The 21,519-nt window shown below is 42.7% G+C and overlaps 2 protein-coding genes across 29 annotated transcripts in view; one reads left to right on the plus strand and one right to left on the minus strand.

Moving 5' to 3' along the window:
- Dcp1b (decapping mRNA 1B) overlaps positions 1-16,710 on the minus strand; it is a 41,570-nt gene extending 24,860 nt beyond the window's left edge. For 3 of the 8 annotated variants that reach the window (XM_048444415.3, XM_048444413.3, XM_048444412.3), the window contains exons 1-3: positions 16,536-16,710; positions 11,960-12,000; positions 7,810-7,937 (exon numbers count right to left, since the gene is read on the minus strand). In XM_048444415.3, coding sequence (XP_048300372.3) covers positions 7,810-7,937; positions 11,960-12,000; positions 16,536-16,685 — 319 coding nt within the window. In that variant the 5' untranslated portion in view covers positions 16,686-16,710. Of the gene's footprint in view, positions 1-7,809; positions 7,940-11,959; positions 12,001-16,535 lie in introns of those variants that run through there. The other 5 variants (XM_048444416.3, XM_085686988.2, XM_085686989.2 and 2 more) reach the window with 5 other exon arrangements.
- Cacna1c (calcium voltage-gated channel subunit alpha1 C) overlaps positions 1-21,519 on the plus strand; it is a 656,696-nt gene that overhangs the window by 5,274 nt on the left and 629,903 nt on the right. The gene's annotated exons all lie outside the window — the stretch shown is intronic.

Below are 21,519 nucleotides of genomic sequence, written 5' to 3' on the forward strand. Positions count from 1 at the left end.
TTTCCATCCCTTCAGCATGAGCAGAGTACTGACTGAAGCAACGGTAATTCTGGATTTAAGGCCAGAGGGACGGTTCATGCTCCAGCCAGAGGAGGTGTCACTCCTTAATCACTGTTACAGTGTGCCAGCTCTGTGCAAAGGACCATAATAGAGAGGAAGGCTGCTCAACTGGAATGGGAATGGTGTCTTAAAGACACCCACTGAGACACCCCGAGTGTGGTGTTTTGAAAGAAAATGGCCCCCAAAGCTAGAGGCACTGACAGGAGATGCTGTCTTGTTGGAGGAAGTATGTCACTGTGGAGATGGGCTTCGAGGTCTCACATATGTTCAAAAGACTGCCACTTCCTGTTGCCTGAAAGATGGAGGACTCTCAGGTACTTCTCCAGCACCATGTCTGCCTGCACACTGCCATGTCCCACCATGATGATAACCGATTGAACCTCTGAATTGTAAGCGAGTCACTCCAAATTCAATGTTTTCCTTTATAAGAGTTGTGATGGTCATAGTGTCTCTTCACAGCAATAGAAACCCTAAGACACTGAACATATACTAAGTTGTAACTTTCAGGGACCTTTTTCCTCTCCAACTAAGAAGCACACTAGAGTCCTTGAAGGTTACCGAGGGCAGCAATCATACCTACCACATACAGTAAGAGCCTCTATTTGTAGAGGTTCCTATTCTGACTGCATATGAAGAGTCAAGGTCTCTGTCTCCTCCTCCACAGTATTTGTGTCTTGGATGAGTTTCCCATGAGGATCTTATATTACTTCCTGGGCGGATCCAGAAGAGAAAAGCATGCTATTGTTATTCTGGCAAATATCAAGTTTCTGTCTAAAAAGGATGTCAAAGACCTTTAGCTATCTAGTTAAAGATATGCGCTGACCTTAGATGGTTTGAGAAGTTCAATTGCATTCCTAGAATTTAAGTCTATACAATGGTGTGCATAGACATTCGGAAGGTGAAGCACAAAGCATGGACCTTAGAACAATACCTGGTACATGAAAGGCAACCAAAAGCATACAATCAAAAAGAGGGGAAGGAGGTGTATAGGAGGAAGGAGGGAGGAAAGTGAGGAAGAATCATCAGATTCTATGGCTCAAATAGGATTAAAAATTACTACTTGAGAGGGTTGAAGAGGTGGCTCAGTGGTTAAGAGCTCTTATAGAGGATGCAGGTTCATTTCCCAGCACCCACATGGTGGCTCACAACCATCTGTAACGCTAGTTCCAGAGGATCCAGTGCCCTTTTCTGACTTCTATAGGCACCAGGGTTGTACGTGGTGCACAGACATACATGCAGGTAAGATATTCATATACATTAAAATAAATAAATCTAAAAATTAAAAATGCACTCTTGGGAATATCAATATATCAACAAATATCCTAAAATTAAAAAAAAAATAAGCCCAGCTGTCTATGGGTAGATAATGAGGCTTTCACTTTCTCTGCAGTCTGTTTCCACAGGGTCTGTTTTTAACATTTCAGCTGCTTTTATACCAACCATCTGAGTGATTCTAAGGTTAGAGGTTATAAGTCTCAGGGCCTTAGAACCCGCTGAGCTGGAAGACCTTTATTCTTTTAAATATCTCTTTATTCCTCTAAATACCTTGAAATCTAGAAGGCTTAAGAAGCCTAAATGACAACCAAGAGGCGGAGGGAGGTGGATCTCTGTGAGATCCAGGCCAGCATGGCCTACATAGCATGTTCCAGGATAGCCAGGTTGTACAGGGGAACCCTGCCTAAAACAAAACAAACAAACAAAAACCCAAATCCAGGAGGGAACCACACAGTTCAGCCTTGGTTACTAGTTTGTATTAGTCTGAGAGGTAGGACTGTCACACTGACCATGTGGTGGGGAACAGGGAAGAATTTCTGAAAGCCGGGTAACCCTGTGGCCATTATAAATCAATCACTCCAAGCAGAATATCTTCAACACTTTGTCTTGAGCACACCGATTAGAATTTGAGACAAAATGATTAGACATCTCTCTCTCATTCTCTCTCTCTCTCTCTCTCTCTCTCTCTCTCTCTCTCTCTCTCACACACACACACACACACACACACACACACACACACACACAACAATTCTGGAGTTGGTACAAATGATTTGGAAATTACTTCTAGTCCACTGTGCATGTCTATTTCTTATCCTGATCCATTCATTTTCTGGGCCCATGTGGAATCACAGAACACATTTAAAATATAAGATATAGTCTCTGTCCACAGGGGACCTGAAATGTACTCCTCATGCCTACAGAGTAACTTACTGATTTATGGTAGCATAAATGGCAAAGGTTTTTCAGAACACATTCTAAGTATACTGAGTAATGCTCCTTCCAAATTATGCCCAACATTTATTTGTAAATTTGACTTTCTTACTGCTGTAATTTATTGTGGGTATATATATATATACAGGTACAATTTAGTTAAAGATATGGAATAAAAAAGTAGGTACTTTATAATAGCCATCAAGAAAATGCTTAAAATTATATTTTAAAACTATTGATTACTTGTCATATACTGTTTTAGGGAAAGAATTGCAGAAAAGATATTAGAAAACTGCATCTCTGCTGGAAAATTGGCTATTTAAAGTGAATTTCGTGACAGGAACAAGGAGTCACTGCAGATGAAGGGGAGACGTGGGTCCCACTGGCTCCCGTGCTTCCTCACCCTAGCATGGGGCTCACGTTACTAGGCAGTTAACACAAGAGACTTTCAGTAAGGGTCTGGGTGTGGCTAAGGGTTGTAGTGCTTGTCCATCATACCCAAGGCCCTGGGGTTCATGGAAGAGGGCAAGAGGAAGGGAACAAAGGGGAGAGAGAGGGGAGAAGGCAGAAGGGATCAGAGGGGGAGAGAAGGGGAGAGAGAGACTTTTCAGAGCATAGATCCTTTCTTTAAGCTTCCTAATCAACACTGGACTTGCACTGGCAGTGCGGCTGTATGTTCCTTATGGGAAATGCTTGAGACCAGAGTGTTTCAGATTTTAGTTTAGTTTTTTTTTTCATGTTAGGACATTTGCATAGCCTTTACCTGTTACTCATCTCCAACCTGAAAACTCCAAATCTACACTTGATCTTAGACCAGCCGATCTAAGAACTGAAAATCTCAAATTTAAGCCTTTAGACTGCCATTTCAGCACTCAAAATATTTGAACTTTTTATTATTTTTTCAAAGTTATGTGCGTAGGTGCTTTGCCTCTATGTATATCTGTGCACCACTTGCATGCCTGGTGCCTACAGATGCCAGAAGAAGGAGCTGGAGTCTCTGGAACTGAAGTTACAGACTATTGTGAGCCAACTTGTGGGTACTGGGAATTGAATTATGTCCCCTAGAAGAGCAGCTAGTGCTTAGCCGCTGAGCTATCTCTCTGGACCCATTGGTCTCATTGATAAAACAGGAAACAGAATTTCCAAGAAAAACTTACAAGAATTTAATAGGATAACCCATATAAAATCCAACACAGTGCCTGGCAGACAGTAAATGTTTGTTGAATGAATGCATGCATGCAATTTCACTCCAGATTTAATAACTATCTTATTTGTTTTTTACGTTTTATTTTAAAAAGCTGTGCAAGGACGGAGGAGGGGAAGTATTAAAGACAGGCACACCCCTGGAGCTGCTGGGCCAGCCATCCTCAGAAAACAGCAGGCTCCCAGCACAGTAAGAGAACCTGTCTCAAAGGAGGAGGCAGGAAATAATAGAGGAAGATTTCTGACACCTTCCTCTGTTCTCTGCTTGCACTCACAAGTGCACATCCTTATGACACACACACACACTGTGGTGGTTTGAAAGAAAATGGCAGGAGGTGTGGCTTTGTTGGTATGTTTACTTGTAGGTGTGGCCCTGTTAGGGGAATAAACTCCAATAAAGCTCAGACTATAAATTCTTTTCTACAACAAAGTAATCTACTTTGTGTTTGATTAAAATTCAAAATTACTTACCAAATGATTTTTTTCTTTACTGATTCTCTGAGAAAACTTGCCATGAACCATTTACGGCCCTACTGTACTGCAATGGCAGACAAGATTCACGAGCTATGGCAAGTGACAGGCCCAGAGCCTCTGGAGGTCTGTATGGACCCCAAGGAGAGTGACCATGAAAACAAGTTAGCATGAAGTCAGGCTCCCTGTCCAAAGGGGCATTATCAGAGGCATTATAAAAAAGCCTATGCAACTGTTACATAACTATCTGAGCTGCAAGAAACACTGAGAGGCACCCAGACCTGACGGCCTGCTTGATAAACCCTCTGTGACCTTGGATGTCAGAGACTGAAAAGCTCTGATAAGTTAACTAAGAACAACAGGCTTCTAAGGCAATCAGCATCAGGTGTTAAGGGGAGCAAAATGAGTGCAGAAGAGTGAGAAGACACTGCCTTCACGTCTCTGCTCAACTGATTTCATTACTCCACACCAAGCGCACGCCATCCCAAAGACTGACTTCCATTCCTAGTCAAGCTTAACTGCGGGAGGCAGTGCAGGGGGTGTGGACTAGCACCCAGGGTCAGCACTGTAGGAGCTCAGGCTGGGCTCGCACCTCCCCAAGCCTCAACGTCTCATCTGGAAAAGGCCAGTGAGAGCAGCACTGACTCGTCCACAGAAGACCCCACAGGGATGAACCACGCCTGAAAGATTAAATTAGAAATAACAAAGAAGCAGGTAAAAGTAAATTTAAAAATACACTTTATTTATTTAGTCCTATATCCAAAATTATCATTTTAATGTTAGCCAATATAAAATTATTATAATATTTCTAAAGATTCTCTTTCCTTCCTTTTCTTCCTTCCTTCCTTCCTTCCTTCCTTCCTTCCTTCCTTCCTTCCTTCCTTCCTTCCTTCCTTTCTTGTGCTAAGACTCTGAAAAATGCTGTGTGCTTTAAACACACAGTCCTGTTCCTTCAGACAAGCCACACTTTAAGGTCAACAGTCCCAGGTGGCTGCTCACCACCATCCTGGACATACCTAGAGACAGTGAGTGAGGCTTCCTGTGTGCTCACTAACTCTACACTGACATTTTCTGTCAGACAGGCCCTGGGAGACATAGGAAAGGTATTTTTTTTTAAATCAATGCATTAAGGAAATTCTATATTTTTGGCATTGTATATTACATAAAGCAATATATAAGAATTTCAAAATATCTATAGTGACTAGATCAATCATTTGTACAAAATAAGAGCAGCCAGAAATGATTGATAGGTAACTAGTATTCATTTATTCTACATTCACTTTTAAAGGTTTATTTTACACACACACACACACACACACACACACACACACACTTACGTACATACAACTTCATGCATATAGAGGCCAGAAGAGGGTGTTGTGTTCCTGAAACTGTAGTTATAGCCAGTTGTGAGATGCCATGTCGGTGCTGGGAATTGAACCTGGGACTTCTGGAAAAGCAGCCAATGCTCTTAATTGCTGAGCCATCTAGTCTACATTCATTTTTGTGGCTTCTTTATTAGCATTTGAATATGTTAATGCTATTTAGGATGCAGTATTTTTTGTGTGTATGAGCCTGACATCCGTGTTGTTCTTTCTTCTCTCCCACCAAAACCAAGGTTTCTCTGTGTACCTGGGCTGTCGTGGAACTAGTGTCATTCTAAGGTGCTGTCCACCATGTTTTTTGAAACAGTCTCTCACTGGCTTGGAGCTCACCAACTAAACTAGGCTGGCTGGCCAGTGAGCCCGCCTCCTGTCCCTGTTTCCTAGGTTTACACACACACCACTCCACCCAGCCTTTTCAATGGGTTCTGGGGACTCGAACTCAGGTGATAACGTTTGTACGACACACACTTTATTAAGTAAGCTAGCTCCTTTGCCCAAATATCCTTTTTAAAAAAGAATATAAATTCTGACATAACTATAAGCATACTGCCAAAAAACAGCGACAATCATATTTTTAAAAAAATATTGCAAAACCTTTCTTTTCATAGGGCCTACTATTGGTAAGTCACGTTACTAACAAAACCTTTCTTTTCATAGGGCCTACTATTGGTAAGTCACGTTACTAACAAAACTTTTCTTTTCATAGGGCCTACTATTGGTAAGCCACGTTACTGTCTTAGTAGTTCTATTTTTTTCTCATTAAGGACTAGACATTTATCACAACAACCTATTTATATACAATTAACTACAGCATCATATTTAATGTATTGCTACATTTAGTCAAACTATTTACTGGGATTATCATCAAGTATTACTTGAATTACATTATAAAAATTCTGAGTAGTATACAGTAGGCAAGTTCTGTGTGTGTCAGGAGATGTGTGCTATTTTTGTGTGCACACATGTACAAGTGTGCTTAGCAATGCAGGAGTGTACAGAGGCTAGAGGCTGATGTCAGGATGCCTTCCTCTATGTTTCCATCTTCTTTTTTAAAGACAGTCTCTCACTGACTCTGAAGCTAACCATTTAGGCTAGACTGAATGCGCACAAGACCCAGGGCCAGCACTGGGGCCACTGATACATACCATCACACTGGACAATTATTTGGGTTCTAGGGATCAGGACTCAGGTCCCACACATGAAGAGTAAATACTTTAAACGCCAAGACATCTCTCCAGCCTCTTTTGTGTTTGTGTGCTGTATGCAAGTGTGTGTTGGGGAGGGGCATCAGAGGACAACTTGTGGGAATTGGCGCTCTCTTTCCACCTTTATGTAGATTTTAGGAATCAAACTTATGCTATCAGGCTTGGCAGCAAAGGTCTTTACCTGCTGAATCATTTTGTCAGCTGCCTTGGTTTCTGAGACAGGGTTTCTCACTGAACCTGGAATTCCCAGTTCCAGCTAGCCTAGAAGACCAGAAAGCTCTGGGGACCCACCTGACTTTGTCTCCCAGCACTGGAAACACCAACGTACATAGCCACCCCTGGTGTGTGTGTGTGTGTGTGTGTGTGTGTGTGTGTGTGTGTGAGAGAGAGAGAGAGAGAGAGAGAGAGAGAGAGAGAGAGAGAGAGAGAGAGAGAGAGAGAGGGAGAGAGAATGTGCTGGAGCGTTGAACTCAGATCCTCATGCTGCAAGCTCTTTACCAGTTGAGCCATCTCCCTCCCTAGTATCAACTTTTCAGATCTTAAGCTCAAACCACTACTGGATTACAAAGTCTCTTTGACAGCTACCCACAAGGCCAAAGAGCTGGCACACACTTACCTTTCAAGGAGTATGGTCCTATGGAGAAGACGCCCCTGAAGCTGACAGCTTCGTTAGTCTTTCTCAGAGGAGACACAGAGTGAAATGAGGACAGAAGACCATACCAGCAACTGCTACTTCTCCAGTCCATCAAGGACCATCCAGTTACCCACCGCAATCTCACCGTTACAAATGGGTAGGAGAATCTAAAAGGCCAAATTCTTTGGACTTTGACTTTTCAGTAATTACATACTCAAAAGTATAGACCCCTCTCAATCACTCTTCGCAGTGCTTGGTCAGAGGTGATACACGAGGGAAAACTGCCACTAATCAAATCATTGACTCTGTGTTCAGTGACACCATCCGTGTGTCCCTCTCCTGTCTCCTTACCAAGTACTCACCTTCCCCATTTCTGTTCAGGATTAAAGTCAATGACTGGTTCATTCTACAGGCAGAAGAGCTGCTCAAGACAGGGTTTAAGGGAACTCTTGCTCGAACACTTCCAAGCTAATAAATGTTAAAATCCAAGCTGTTTATACTAAATGCAGAGCACAGGAGGATGCTGCAGCTTGGGACATTTGACTCGACTTCAGAACACGACTACTGCTGCGTTAAGAGACTTACATGTGGCACATGACCACCGCTGTATGTTTACATATGTAAAAACATATGTAAAGAGACTCACATGTGGCATTTCTGTAGAGAAGGAAAGGGTCCTGGAGCTGAAGGTCCAGGTCTTTAGTAATGGGTTCTGTTCTGTTCTCCATGCTGAGCCTATTCATAATGGTGAATCCGTGCTTTGGAGAGGCAGACCTGGAAATCACGGAGCAGGGGAAAGACATTGCTAAGCAGAGCATACCTGCAGTGGCCACCTTCTGACGTGTCTATTAACTTCGCTGTGTATACTCAGTTTCTCACAAGCAGTCTGTGTACCTAGGAAGCAACATTTCTTTACACTGCAGATCGTATACCAACATCTACACAGCACACACCGTCCTTAAGGTCACTGGTTTTAACTGTACCTGAGGCTGTGCACATCTTATGTATATCTTGTCTCTCTGCCTATGCTGCACACTCCTTTAGGACAGAGATGGGAACTGCTTTTAAAAATCTTATTGCCAGGGGCTTGAGAGATGGCTCAGTGGTTAAGAGCACTTGACTGTTCTTCCAGAGATCCTGAGTTCAATTCCCAGAAACCACATGGTGGCTCACAACCATCTGTAATGGGATCTATTCCCTCTTCTGGTGCGTGTGAAGACAGAGTGCTCAAATACATAAAACACAGGAAAAAAATAAATCTTAAAAAAAAAATCTTACTGGCAGATACTTTCAAAAGAATTTCAGAGTAAAAAGCATATATTTCTTACAAAAAGATAATTTTCACTGAAAGTATAAATATTAGCTTGAAACTGAGAACTTCAGGAAAGTGAGGCAACTCTGTCAGTGAATGAACCTGTGAGGGGAGGTACAAACCAAGTCATGTAACAGTGTGGTGTGTGTGTGTGTGTGTGTGTGTGTGTGTGTGTGTGTGTGTGCATGCGCCTGTGCGGGCGTGTGCACACTCCGTTCTCTTCATTACAGAGCAAACCGTTTTTCTGGACAAGCTACTATAAAACTTTACTCAGTAAAAAAGTGACCTTTAGAGAGTTTCATTTTTCATTTCATTCAATAAACCTCGAATGCCCATCTGTCAGGCCCAGGGACCACGCCATACACAGTGTAAACTAACAATCATGTGTACATTTGTCTGTGCTGAGGTGACAGCCACATCATAAGTCAACCAAGGCTCTCCCAGTGACACAGAAGGACAACACCCACATTTAACAGAAGAGAGTAGCATTCATTCGTTCAAGTTAGGGGAGGTTGCTGGGCTATCAGTACAAACAGGAAGAAAATTAGTTTTATTTTGCTTTTAACTACTTTATTCTGATAAAGGGCAACATTGCCACTTACAGGATTTTATTTTTAAAGTGCCAACCTTTTAACTGATGGAAGGCAATCTTTGATGAGCTTATCCTACAAAGAAGTAAAGCACTGACAGGCATAGCCTCAATTTCCCAAACAGTCATTTCTATTTAAACCTAAGAGAAGATGAAAATGCACTCCTAAGACCGACAGAGGATCCTGAATATTAAATTTAGACCTTCCGGTGACGGTGTCTCCATGAACTCTATCACAAAGAGGAGGACATGGGAACGCAAAGAAATATTTCTTGACATGTATTTCAGTAGCATGACATCTTACAGCATAAATGGAAGGAACTGTACCATAGTTTACACAACAGGCCCAGAAACAAAGATGCCAGGTGCACCGAGACACTTCTGAAGGAGAAGTAAAGGTGTACCACAGACAGCTTTATTACCTTAGCTAAACTGCTGCCTTCACACTGAGGAGAAGACCTCACCAGACCAGGCACACGGGTTTATGGGGGAAGGGCGGGTGTACATGCGGGAAGAGCAGGTGTACATGCGGGAAGGGCGGGTGTACGTGCGGGAAGGGCGGGTGTACCTGTGGGAAGGACAGGTGTACATGCGGGAAGGACAGGTGTACATGCAGGAAGGGGAGCAAGTAGCAGATGTCATCCCAACGAGATAGTTTGGGGAACAGGGTTAAGAAACGGGGAAGGATTGTTTTACTCAGTGTAATGGTGTGACTTACCACTCCGTTAGCCATGTGGAGCATATATCAAGTACTTAAGTGCTGGGCCGTAGTTGAGTTGGGAGAGTAGTTGCCTAGCATGCACAAACCCTGAGCTCCATCTCCAGTATTACACAAAACCGGCACAAGGCTGTAATTCCAGCACTTGTGAGGAACAGATGTTCAAAGCTATCCTTTGCTATACAGTTAGTTTGAGGCCAACCAGGTCTACATGAGACACTACCTCAAAAACAAGAAAAAATACTTGAAATACAAAGCTATACTTGGTTTGGGTACAAAAGATTAAATAATTGTATAATTCAGCAGAAAAGTCTTTAAAACCATCATTAATACAGACTAATGCATCTCTGTCCTCAAAGTAATCCTTCTTAGAAACGAGAGCGAATACACACGTGCTTCAGTTTCTCTTCACATTTTACCTTCTCAAGTACTCACACTAACAAATCCACTTGGTGCTCCTGGAATGTTCTGGCATAAAACATGGACTAATAGGCTAGTAATTCTTGGATTCACAACCCTAAACATCTGTCTTCCTTGTGGTCCAGCCCGTAGCCTGGCCAGTCATTCCTTCCTGCTACTCCCTCTCCCCAGATGGCAAGGCAGCTGACACGCTCCCCTCGCTGGTTCTGTACTGCACCCCCAGCTGCCCTCTTAAGGCTATTCTAGTTCTGCCTTCTATGGCCCTGTTGGCCCCAAAATTCAACCATCAAGTCATTCCGATTTCCTGTTGATACTCCTCTTAGACAATGCAAAACTCTCCAAAGATAACCAAGTGCCTGGACTCCTTAATCTGAGTTCACTGAGACCATCGCAAAAGCATTACTTCAAAACCCTAAAGACCAAAGGCCTGTGGGGGGGGGTGTGGACTTCACAAAGATCAGATGATGCCCAGATCCTTGACAGCCCCATGCCCCCCCCCCCCCCCCACCACTTGAGTTCTACCAAAGGTTTTGTCATTCTGGTCAAACACCATTTACCTAGAGGCTTCACGCCACTGTGCTCTCTATCCATGTATTTTCATGTCGACTTCTGTTATTCTGGTTCCAGCTTTATCTCCCATCTACTTCATGGCAGTTGTCCTCTAATATGCTGCCCAAATCCAGTTTCTTTCCCAAGTGCCTCCTATGATCTACACACCGACTCTCCATGCGCTTTCTCACAGCTTATTAAGCATCCTCATGTTCATAAGCCTTCAGTTACTTCCTACTGCTAGAAAAATAAACTTCAGAGTCCTTAGGCTACCATTCTATGCCAATGGCATCACTATGCTAATATAAACCATCTACACCAGATTGAATCTCTACCGTCCCTTTAAACAGGAGGCTGTGTCCCTACTTTTGCCTTTCTTTCTGTTGGGGCTTCCTGTCCTGAAGTCCAACCCAAGATCTGTCATTCTACAATGTCTCCCACAACCACAGGAGTTCTGGGCAGCTTTTACAGCAACCAGTTCTTGGGACGGTATATCCTGTACTGTGGTCGTCTTAAACTTGAATATGGGTATATATACTTGTCTGCTTATTTCTCCAGGAAAACTGTTACATCAATCGGGGCTTAGACTACCAGTTTGTATTCCATCTATGTACTCCCCTAGGTGACAGAATTCAAGATACTTGTGTGGATATTTGCATTAACAATAAATTTGCATGTAGTCATTAATACAATATATATACCATGTGTCTGTGTGCATGTATGATAGTAATGATATGTGATAAACAAGAAATTACTAAAAGTATGAACTTATTAATCCGGAAACATTATTAACTAGACAATAAAAGACTGAGAAACAGATTCAACCCCGGGGCATGCTTTTTTAAGCAGATAAGGGTGAGAGAAGGTGAGCCACAAGTCCTTCCCAACCACTGCCTAATTTAGCTAACAGCGTACCTCTAATCTCTTGGCAGTGCACAGTGTTCGCAAGCTGTGTGCAATTCATTGCAATATGATGATGAATATGCACTGCTAGAACAAATATTAAGATTTAAGTTGGAATTCTATCCTGAAATCAGTACCATCAAAATGTCCCAGGTCACATTCTGTGTTATTTAGTCTTCTTGCTAACTAGTAATTCTGGGTGGATTTGGTTGTGATACTTCTTTGAAATAAAACTGCCCTTCAAGACGTGACAAAACTAAGCTAAAATATTATTTCAAAAATTGTTTTTCTAAAAACACTCTTACCTTGTATAAACAAATAAGGTTCCTTCCACATCAGTCTTCTCCTAAAAATAAAGCAAACACACACCATATGTATGTTCTCCTCATTCTATGGCAGAAAACACGAACTTCTTACAGAACACCAGGGGACGGCATACAATTTCAAGTAGGCGAAGTGGCAGTATGGAACAGAGGGGCTACCAGGAGGGGAAGACATGACTTTGATGTTACCAGGGCCTGCTGAGTGAGCAGTACTTGGTCACTATTCTCTTTCCCAAACACACTATGAGCAGAGAACTTGCGCTCCAGACATCATCAGAAAGAGGAGATGGTAAGAGCGTAGCCTTCTCCGCCATCCACCTAACTGCATCCTCGCGAGCTGTCAAATTAACTGTGATCTGCACCTCATTACCTCCACCTTATCTTGTGCTCACCGCCATAGTCTGTCACTGGGAGAACAGATGATCTGTCAATATCTGCTCTGACTGCTAGACAGACAAGGAGTATGCTCGAGTCTTCAGCTGAACAAACTCCTTCTTGGCATGAAATACTGCAGAGTTACTTTGGCCAAAGGCTTGAAATAACATTACTCAGAAATATTACCAAGTTAGGACTCAAGAACTGCTGGAGAAAATCTGGGGGAGGTGGTCAAGCTATAGGAGAGTCTGAGCTCTTTGGCGTCCCTTCCACTTCTCCAAGCCAGGAGGGATCCTGTTCTTCACCACAACGCACAGGCAGTTCTTCTGCTTAATTAGCAATCAGATTATTGTAACTCAGAATTTAATGCATGCTTTTGGTGTTTATATCATTTAATTTCAGCATCCTATTATCCTATTTAAGGCCCCAGTATTTTACAATATTTATGACCCAAATTATTTAAAACTAAGTACTCTATAATTCGGATGCAAGATATATACTTTAAGAAAAAGATATAACATTAAATAGTGATTTTTTTTTTTAAAGGCACAGAGTTGAAAGCATGATCTTTTCAAGCAATCTACTTGATTACAGCTGTTTTCTCAGAGACTTAGGGCAGGGGTTTTGAAGAGTGGTCTCCAGGTAAGAAGCACCATTGTCACTTGGGAGTCTGTTAGAAATCACATTCTTAGGCCCCTGAGCAAACCCAGAGCTGAACTGACACAGTTGGCAAGTGTTTAGGCAATATACAACACCTTTAAAAGGAAACGGTAAAAGCCAAATGATAGTATGAGCTACCCTCACGGGAACTGAAGCAGAGACAGGTGTAGAGACGCCTGTGCACACACTGTGGAGCTCCACAGCTATAAGACCACAGCAGCTCCTTACTCTGCAGTCTGTGACTTGGGCCTGCTTTGGAATGCAGATCAAACCTCTCATATGATCAGCAGGCATAAGCTAATCGCTTCCGACTGATTTCTTTTCTGCTTGCAACAAAAATTCTCCTTATTTCAAAAACAAAAATCTTTAATGCCTTATTTTAGTTTAGAATAATCCAAAATCAGAATTGTAACTATAATTCACAAAAACAATTCTCAAACTCGAGTCTTGTTTGGAGCAGATTGTGGGAAGGAATTATAGCTTAGTAATTACAACTTGAGCCTGGAGTGAGGTTTCTGCCAGATCACATCGGGACAATTCATTTACTTTTCTGTCTCATCTTCTCCCCTAAAAAGGTAACTGACTTATGCAACTCAAACCTTTCAATGAAAAAAAAAAAAATTAAGAGCTCTTACTTACTTGGTTAAAAGGAGCTTTGGGATGTATTTTGTCGAATTTAAAGGGCAGCTTTTTTTTTTTTTTTGTCCTTTCTGTACAAAGCAATGAATTAGGGTGTGGCAATAGGTAAAATAGGATTTTACTAGCTTTCCTCAAGTCCTCGTATTAAGGCAGACTTAAAAGTTGTAAGCTCATAGTTCTGGACTATTTTAGCCTAAACTCTGAAAATAAAGGTCTCTCTCTCACACACAAAGTTCAGTGTTCAAAATAATGAAGAGTATAAATAATGTTGTTTCATAATTATTAGGAGTAAATACGTTGACCCATCTGGAACAATTGAAAGCAATTTCAGTTTTACTGAATATTCTAAGATAAGAAAAAGTGGGTCCACTTTATCTTCCTGAAGCTGTCTGCAGCTTCGTCTCTTTCACAGCTGTCTAGGTCTCGTCCAGAGTTCTGATCTGATGCACTGTGCCTCTCAGCTCAGCCACTGTGATGCACGGGGGACTCAGGGTTGTTAGCTAGAAATAAGGGACACTGCAATTCTACAACATGCCTCCAGCTTCGCATTGTTCGTGGTGTGGGCTAGCCATACTCATGCCTGCTCATCTGGCAACACCTCTGCTTCTACTCTGCAGAACAACATCCTCATCCTCAAAGTTTCCTGATATTGTCAAATGTCACTGGTGTGTGTGTGGGGCGGGTGGGAGCGAGTGGTGGGGGGTGGGGATCAAATCCAGCTGAGAATTGACTGCAAAGTAAGATACATAGGGTATTTCGGGGGAAAGAGTCTTTCCTGACAAAAAGAAGTAAATTTAGTTCTAAAATTCCTATTCTTGTCATGACAAAACTCCTCTTAATCCTTTGTGCGCCTATGTGTGTGCCCTGGGGATTAAAGCCAAGCTATGCACGTGTTATATGCAATAAGCACATACTCTATCGCTCTATCTGCAGTCCCTTGGCCTTACAGGAACTCCTCCTCTGCATCCTTCAGGCCTCATTTGAACACCTGATGTTGATTTCCAATGGAATAAGGACACCTCTGTTCATACCCAACCTGCCTTCTTGCAATAATTTCTCTTCCATTCTGAAGAACAGTCTTATACTTCTGATTAAGTTTACATTCTAAAGGCTCCCATCAGGAGATCTGAGTGACAGCACAAGGGGACAGCAGTGACAATGTGATTGACAGCCCCCTCCCCCCCCACCAACCACTGCTCTGTTGTTGAACTAGGTCTCTCTTCTTTGCCAGGCAACCACAGTCTAGAAGATTAGTACTTTGAAAGAATGACCTTTTACTGAATAAATTATGCCCTGTCTAGAGAAAACAAGTACAGGAAGCAGGAAAACAAAACTCCTGTAAATAATGCATTGTGACACCTTCGATGCAGCATTTGTTGCTGGGTGTCATTGGGGATCTGGTATGCCTCTGTAAAGCTGTGCAAAGGTCTCTGTCACACAGGACTGGGAAGAGGCTTTAGGAAACCTGCTACCCAAGGGAGGATGCTCCACTGTGCCTTTCAATAGCTTCTGGTCTTCTGGACTGAGCCTCGTGATGAGTTAACTTACACCATGAACTTTTATTGGGTCCTACACTACCACAAGAATTACTTCCAAATAACTGCATTATGTGGCCCTGTCATAGTGGTTCTCCACCAGGGGATCGCGACCCCAAACAAACATCTATTTCCAAAAATATTTTCATCACGATCATAACTGTACCAAAATTACAGTTACGATGCAACAAAAATAATTTTATTGTTGTGGGTCACCACAACATGAGGAACTGTATTAAGGGGCTCAGCACTGGGAAAGTTCAGAACCACTGCTCTAGAGGGAAGTAAAGGATCTTCACATAAATACACGTTTTATTACACAAAGACCCAAATGGTAATTTCCTCTGGTGACCATGAAAAACAGCTTCAGTTAATCGAGCCAGGAATATTCAGAACCGTGAACATTAGAACTCTGCACATTTCCCCTTCGAATTTGGCTACTAGGAGAACAGACATAAATTCTCTGCAACTATCCTGATAATTCCTGACCTTTTTTTCAGGAGTGCAGGGGATGGAACCAAGTGCCTGACCCAAGCTCCATCTCCATGGCTGCATTCATTTTCCTTTTGTGTTCATAGTTTCCAGGTCGTTCCTAGTACAGCCTACCCAATGCTGACTTTGCTCAATAACCAAAGTTTTCCTTGCATAGATTGTGATATTTGTTTCGGACTTGGTGAAAAAAAAAAAAAAGCAAAGAAAAAAAAATCATTTGAAATCCTTGCAAGCTATTCTTCATACCCCATTGAACCGCGTTAAGACCGATGGTTATATAAAGGTGGTACAAAAGTCACGCGAGAGAGGGAAATGACACTTTATATTCAAAGGTATGGCTTATAAGTTATACGACTCAATAATACCTAGGCTAGAACTAATTTGTCTCCTGCTCCAATTCCACTCAGGTTGTGAAGGAAACTAAACTTCATTCAGTTACTGAAGGATGGGGTTCGGTCTTGTGAAATGCACCGAAACGGTTAGGTTACCAACCATGGACTCCTACATCAAAGTCTGGAGCGTCCCATACATTCCCAATTCCTCTCTATTCCCCGCAAGCTTCTTGCTCTTAGGTGGGTGCCTGCCCTAGATTTTTGACCCTGACTTCTCCCCATCAGCGAGGCACGGGGCTCCGCTCTGCCCTCCGCTGCCCGAGCGCTTCTGTCTTCCGGTCTCGAGGCCAGAGACGGGCTCGCAGTGTCGCCAGCCACACCTTCTGGATCCGTCTTCCCCACCTGACTGTGGATCAGGTCGACCGCCCTCCTCCAGGATCGCGCCCCCCGCCCGCCCAACCGAGCCCAGCATCCCCCGCCCCTTCCCCGCCCCGCCGTCCGCGTGTTCGCCGCGTCCGCACGCACCCACTTGTTGGCCCGATGGAAGAAAGTGTACAGAGCCACCTGGCTGGCCACATCCACGATGCGACTGATGTAGGGGTCGTGGCGCTGCAGGGCCGCCAGGCTGATATCATGCCCCTTCCCAGGCAGCCCACCGGCGGCTTTAGTCGCCATCTTCCCACCCGCCCTCTTGCCCGGCCTCCGCGAAGCCCCCTCAATCGACCGCCGAGCGAGCGACCGCTGCTGGGCGACCTTCCGGCTCTTGGGGACCCAAGCTAGGCTTCGCCAATCGACGGCCGTCCCTCTCGCGGAGGATCGTCGCCTTGGCAACGAGAAGCCCAGGCCGGCTTTCTGAAGCCGGTTTTTTCCGCTATTTCTTCCTACAGGAGCCTTTGAGCAGAGTGCGTTCCTTCTTGGATGTGGCCCACGCCTTGGCTTAGTTAGCTCTTCTTTGACTCTTTGATACAAAACCCAATCAAAGATAATAACTCCAAAAAGAACAACTCTGGGAATTCTTAAAGGGTGCGCCCCCAAATCCCTGAGGGATTTCTTGAGACTCTCAGAGGCCTGCAATGTTAAGATTGTCCATGACAATGCTGAGACGTGTGATGTGTGCACCAACACTGACCTAACGCAGGCCCCAAACTGTACCACCAGTCAGTGTATTTTTGCTGCTGTGCGTTCACTGGAAAACGACAAGCAGCTGAAGCCAGGTGTCACTTGACGAAACTAATAATTCGGTTGAAATTCAACCCCTGGGTATGCTTTTTAAAATAATGCAAGGGAACAAATAGAAAGTGTGGATAAAAACCACCGTCGCACGCCATACTTGCCTCTAGGAAAAATGTTCTGTGCTTGAGTTGGGCTGAATTTGTAGTTATACTGTTTTTGTTGATTTCGGAGGGAGGCTTGTTTCTTGAGACAGAGTCAAGCTATGTAGTCATGGAGAGCTTCAACCTACCCCACTCCTGCCTTGGGGTCTCCAGTACTAGGATTACTGGGGTGTGCTACCAGCTAGCCCAGGGGTTTTATTTTTACTTCCACAGGACATTTGTTTAGTATGAGAGAAAGATGAGTACACTTTGGTTATTCAGATAGACACTGGACAGGCTTTTGCTTTTTAAAAAATTCTATTTTTTTTTCAGAACAGGGTTTCTCCGAGTAGCCATAGCTGTCCTGGAACTCACTCTATAGACCGATCTGACCTTAAACTCAGAGACCATCCCTGCCTCTGTCTCCCGAGTGCAGGGATTAAAAGCACATGCTGCTACCACTTGGCTCTGAACAGACTTTTTCAAAACTAAGATTTTCTTGTCACTTCCAAGAAAACAGGGATACTTATTGTTGCCAAAGATAATTCTTGAGATTAATTTTAAGAAACGGGTCAAGACCTTGACAGTGTCTCAATACTTAAATCTTTTCTGATGAGATCAGTGGTGATATTAATGAGTGCACTTTTAAAAAATTACTGTCTAATGGAAACGATCGACATTTGAAAGATATTTATCTCTCAGTTCAGTGACTCAATGTTTTTCAGATAATAAAATGGTGTCACAAAATCATGTATAGGTAAGAGATCCATTCAAGGTCAAGGTGGATCAATAGACATCAGTGAATTACAGAATGTGAAGGTGATAGATAGGACTCCAGATAACCTTCAAGAAACTACAATTTGCAATTTTTTGATATGTCATTGTCGTGGTTTGAAAGAAAATGCCCCACAAAGGGAGTGGCACTATTAGAAGGTGTGACTTTGTAGGAGTAGGTGTGGCTTTGTTGGAGAAAGTGTGTCACTGTGGAGGCAGGCTGTGAGGTCTCATGTATGCTCAAGATGCTACCCAGTATCTCAGTTCACTTCCTGTTGTCTTTGATCAAAATGTAAGTAAGGACTCTCAACTCCAGCACCACGTCTGCCTGCATTCTGCCTACTTCCTGCCCTGATGGTAATGGACTAAAACTCCTAACTGTAATCAAGCCACCATAATAATTGCTTTCCTTTATGAGAGTTGTCAGGGTCATGGTGTCTCTTCGCAGCAATAAAAGTCCTAGCTAAGATAATCATCAAAGAATATTCATACTTACCTGGAAACAGCATTAAAGATGTCCCCGAGGCCAGGACTTGTTCATATATGTGAAAGAAAATATATGTGACAGCAAGTTGTGGGCCAAAACAAATACAATCTCAGTGTCTTCTAAGCCAGACAGGAAAGATATTTTTAAAAAATGTATACTATTTTACTCCCTTTGTTATGAGAAGATAATTATTTTTCATAAATCATATCTATATTTAATAGCTTTCTGTTGTTTTCACTGAGACGGGCTTATGTAGCCAATGCTAATCTAACACTCACTATATAGTCAAGTGATCTTGCACTCCTGATCCTCCTGTCTCCATCTTGCAACCTCTCCCTGCTTATTCTTTTTCATTTACTTGAGTATGTGTGGTCATGTACATGTATTTATATGTGTGTGCAGGTACATATGAATGTGTCGGGAAGGCAAAAGTTGACATTGGGTACCTTCCTTGATTGTCTGCCGCCTTGTCTTTTGAGATGGACTCTCTCTCTGAGCTAGCACCCTAGTTTTTTTTTTTTAATTTAAAGCAATGCCTTTAATACAAGTGATTGGGATACAGAGAAAAATGGAGGCATGGGCCTGGCCTGAGAGTTAAGAGCACATTTGCTTTTCAGAGGACCCAGATTTGATACCAAGCATCCACATTTGAAAACTCACAACAGTCTGTATCTCCAATCGGATGGGACCTCAAGCCCATCTCTGGCCTCCAAGCACCAGGTGTGCAGTGAACATGCATACACACAGGCAAACCACAAATATCCACAAACTAAAAAGAACTCTTTAAAATAATATTGTCTGTATGTGTGTATGATGTGTGTGTAGTGTATATGTGTGCCTGTGTGTGTGTGTGTGTGTGTGTGTGTGTGTGTGTATGTGTGTGTGTGTGCATGGCCTGTATGTATAGATCAGAGGATGACCTCAGTGGCAATCCTTGTCTCCTACCTTGTTCACCACTGTACATCAAGCTAGCTTGCCCACAAACTACAAGGGATTTTTCTGCCTCTGCCTCTCAACTCACCGTCAGAGTGCTGGAATTACAGAGAGGCATTTCCATATCTGACTTTGTAGGGGTTCTGGGGTTCTGAATTTAGGTCCTTCAAGTTGTGTGAAAAATACTTTTTCCACTGAGCCAACTCACCAACCCATTCTACTTTTATTATAAATGAATGAATTCTTTGTAGTTATCAGCTTTAATTACAGAACAATGACATAACTCTCAAAAAGGAAACCTCTTTGAGAGTATCCTTAATAATTTATAAAGTATAAAGCCTTGAGACTAAAAGGTTGAGAACCATTTGCTTTGCATTAAGAAATCCTAAAGCCACACTTATGAATTCTGGCCTAATTGGCAGAAATAGGAGTGTAAGTGGCCTCTCAAAGCAATAAATGACAATATAATTTTTATAGTTAAAATTTTCTTTTTATTGACATTCTTGGTTAAACTCCATTTTGAATTGTCAGTCCTATCAAATATAAGTTTAGCCTCCCAGTGTAGGAGAGTACAGCGGACCTTCCAGAAGTCTTAAAACTGGGCCTGAGGCTTGTTGGCAGACGGACCCAGTACAGACATTTCTATATCAGTGCAATGGTTAGTGTAAATTGTCAACTTGACAGGCTCCGGAATCACCCAAGAGAGATACTCCTGAGCACACTTGTGTAGTGTTACCTAGGTCAGTCTCTGGGCACGCTTGTGGAAAGTTATCTTGAAGAGGTCCATGGGATGGAAAGAGTGGCAGTCAGCATCTTTCGCTGGGCTGAGATCCTGGGCTACAGAAGATGGAGAAGATGAGCCAGACCTTCATTTCTCCCTGTTCCCCAATTTTACGTGAGATGTGACCAACTGCTCCAGACTCCCGGCACTGTGATTTCTCCACCACTTGTCCTGGAACCGTGAGGTGAAATAAATCCAATTCCCCTTGAGTTCCTTTTGTCACAGTCACAGGAAAGGAAGTCTGGATAAGTGGCATCTGATATTTAACTAAAAAATCCATGAAATAATATCATATTAGTCAAGGTTCTCTAAATGGGGAGAGCAGGTAGGATAGGATGAGTGCATGTATGCGTGTATGTGTGTGCACATGTATGTGATTTATAAAGTCAGCTTATGTGAAAACAGTAATAACAGTTGTTTGAAACCTGGAAGGCAGAGAACCTGGTAGTTGCTCAGTGCATGAAGCCCAGTGTCTTGTGAGTCTCAATATGGCTTGCAAACAGAGACTGCTCATTGGTTTCCCAGCCAATCAGACCCAAATAATCACACAGAAACTATATTAATTACAACACTGGTTGGCCAATAGCTTCAGCGTATTCGTAGTTAGCTTTACAACTTTTTTCTTTTTTTAAATTGTTTTTATTGAGCTATATATTTTTCTCCACTCCCCTTCCTTTCTCTCCCCTCCCCTTCTACCCTCTCCTATGCTCCCAGTTTACTTAGGAGATCTTGTCTACTTCCCATGTAGATTAGATCCATGTCTGTCTCTCTTAGGGTCCTCATTGTTGTCTAAGTTCTTCAGGATTGTGAACTGTAGGCTGTTTTTCTTTGCTTTATGTGTAAAAGCCACTTATGAGTGAGAACATATGATATTTGTCTTTCTGGGTATGGGTTACCTCACTCAATATGATACTTTCTAGATCCCTCCAGTTGCCTGCAAATTTCAAGTTGTCATTATTTTTTTCTGCTGTGTAGTACTCTATTGTGTAAATGTACCACATTTTCTTATCCATTCTTCAGTTGAGAGGCATTTAGGTTGTTTCCAGGTTCTGGTTATGACAAATAATGCTGCTATGAACATAGTTGAGCACCTGTCCTTGTGGTACGATTGTAGCTCTTACATCTTAAATTAACCCATTTCTATTAATCTGTGTATCACCATGAGGCTGTGACCTACCAGTAAGGTTCCAGTGGCATCTTTCTCCTTTGGCATCTACATGA

This window comes from Myodes glareolus, chromosome 3 (genome assembly GCF_982192425.1).
Source record: "Myodes glareolus chromosome 3, mMyoGla1.1, whole genome shotgun sequence".
In the NCBI taxonomy this organism is placed as follows: Eukaryota; Metazoa; Chordata; class Mammalia; order Rodentia; family Cricetidae; genus Myodes; species Myodes glareolus.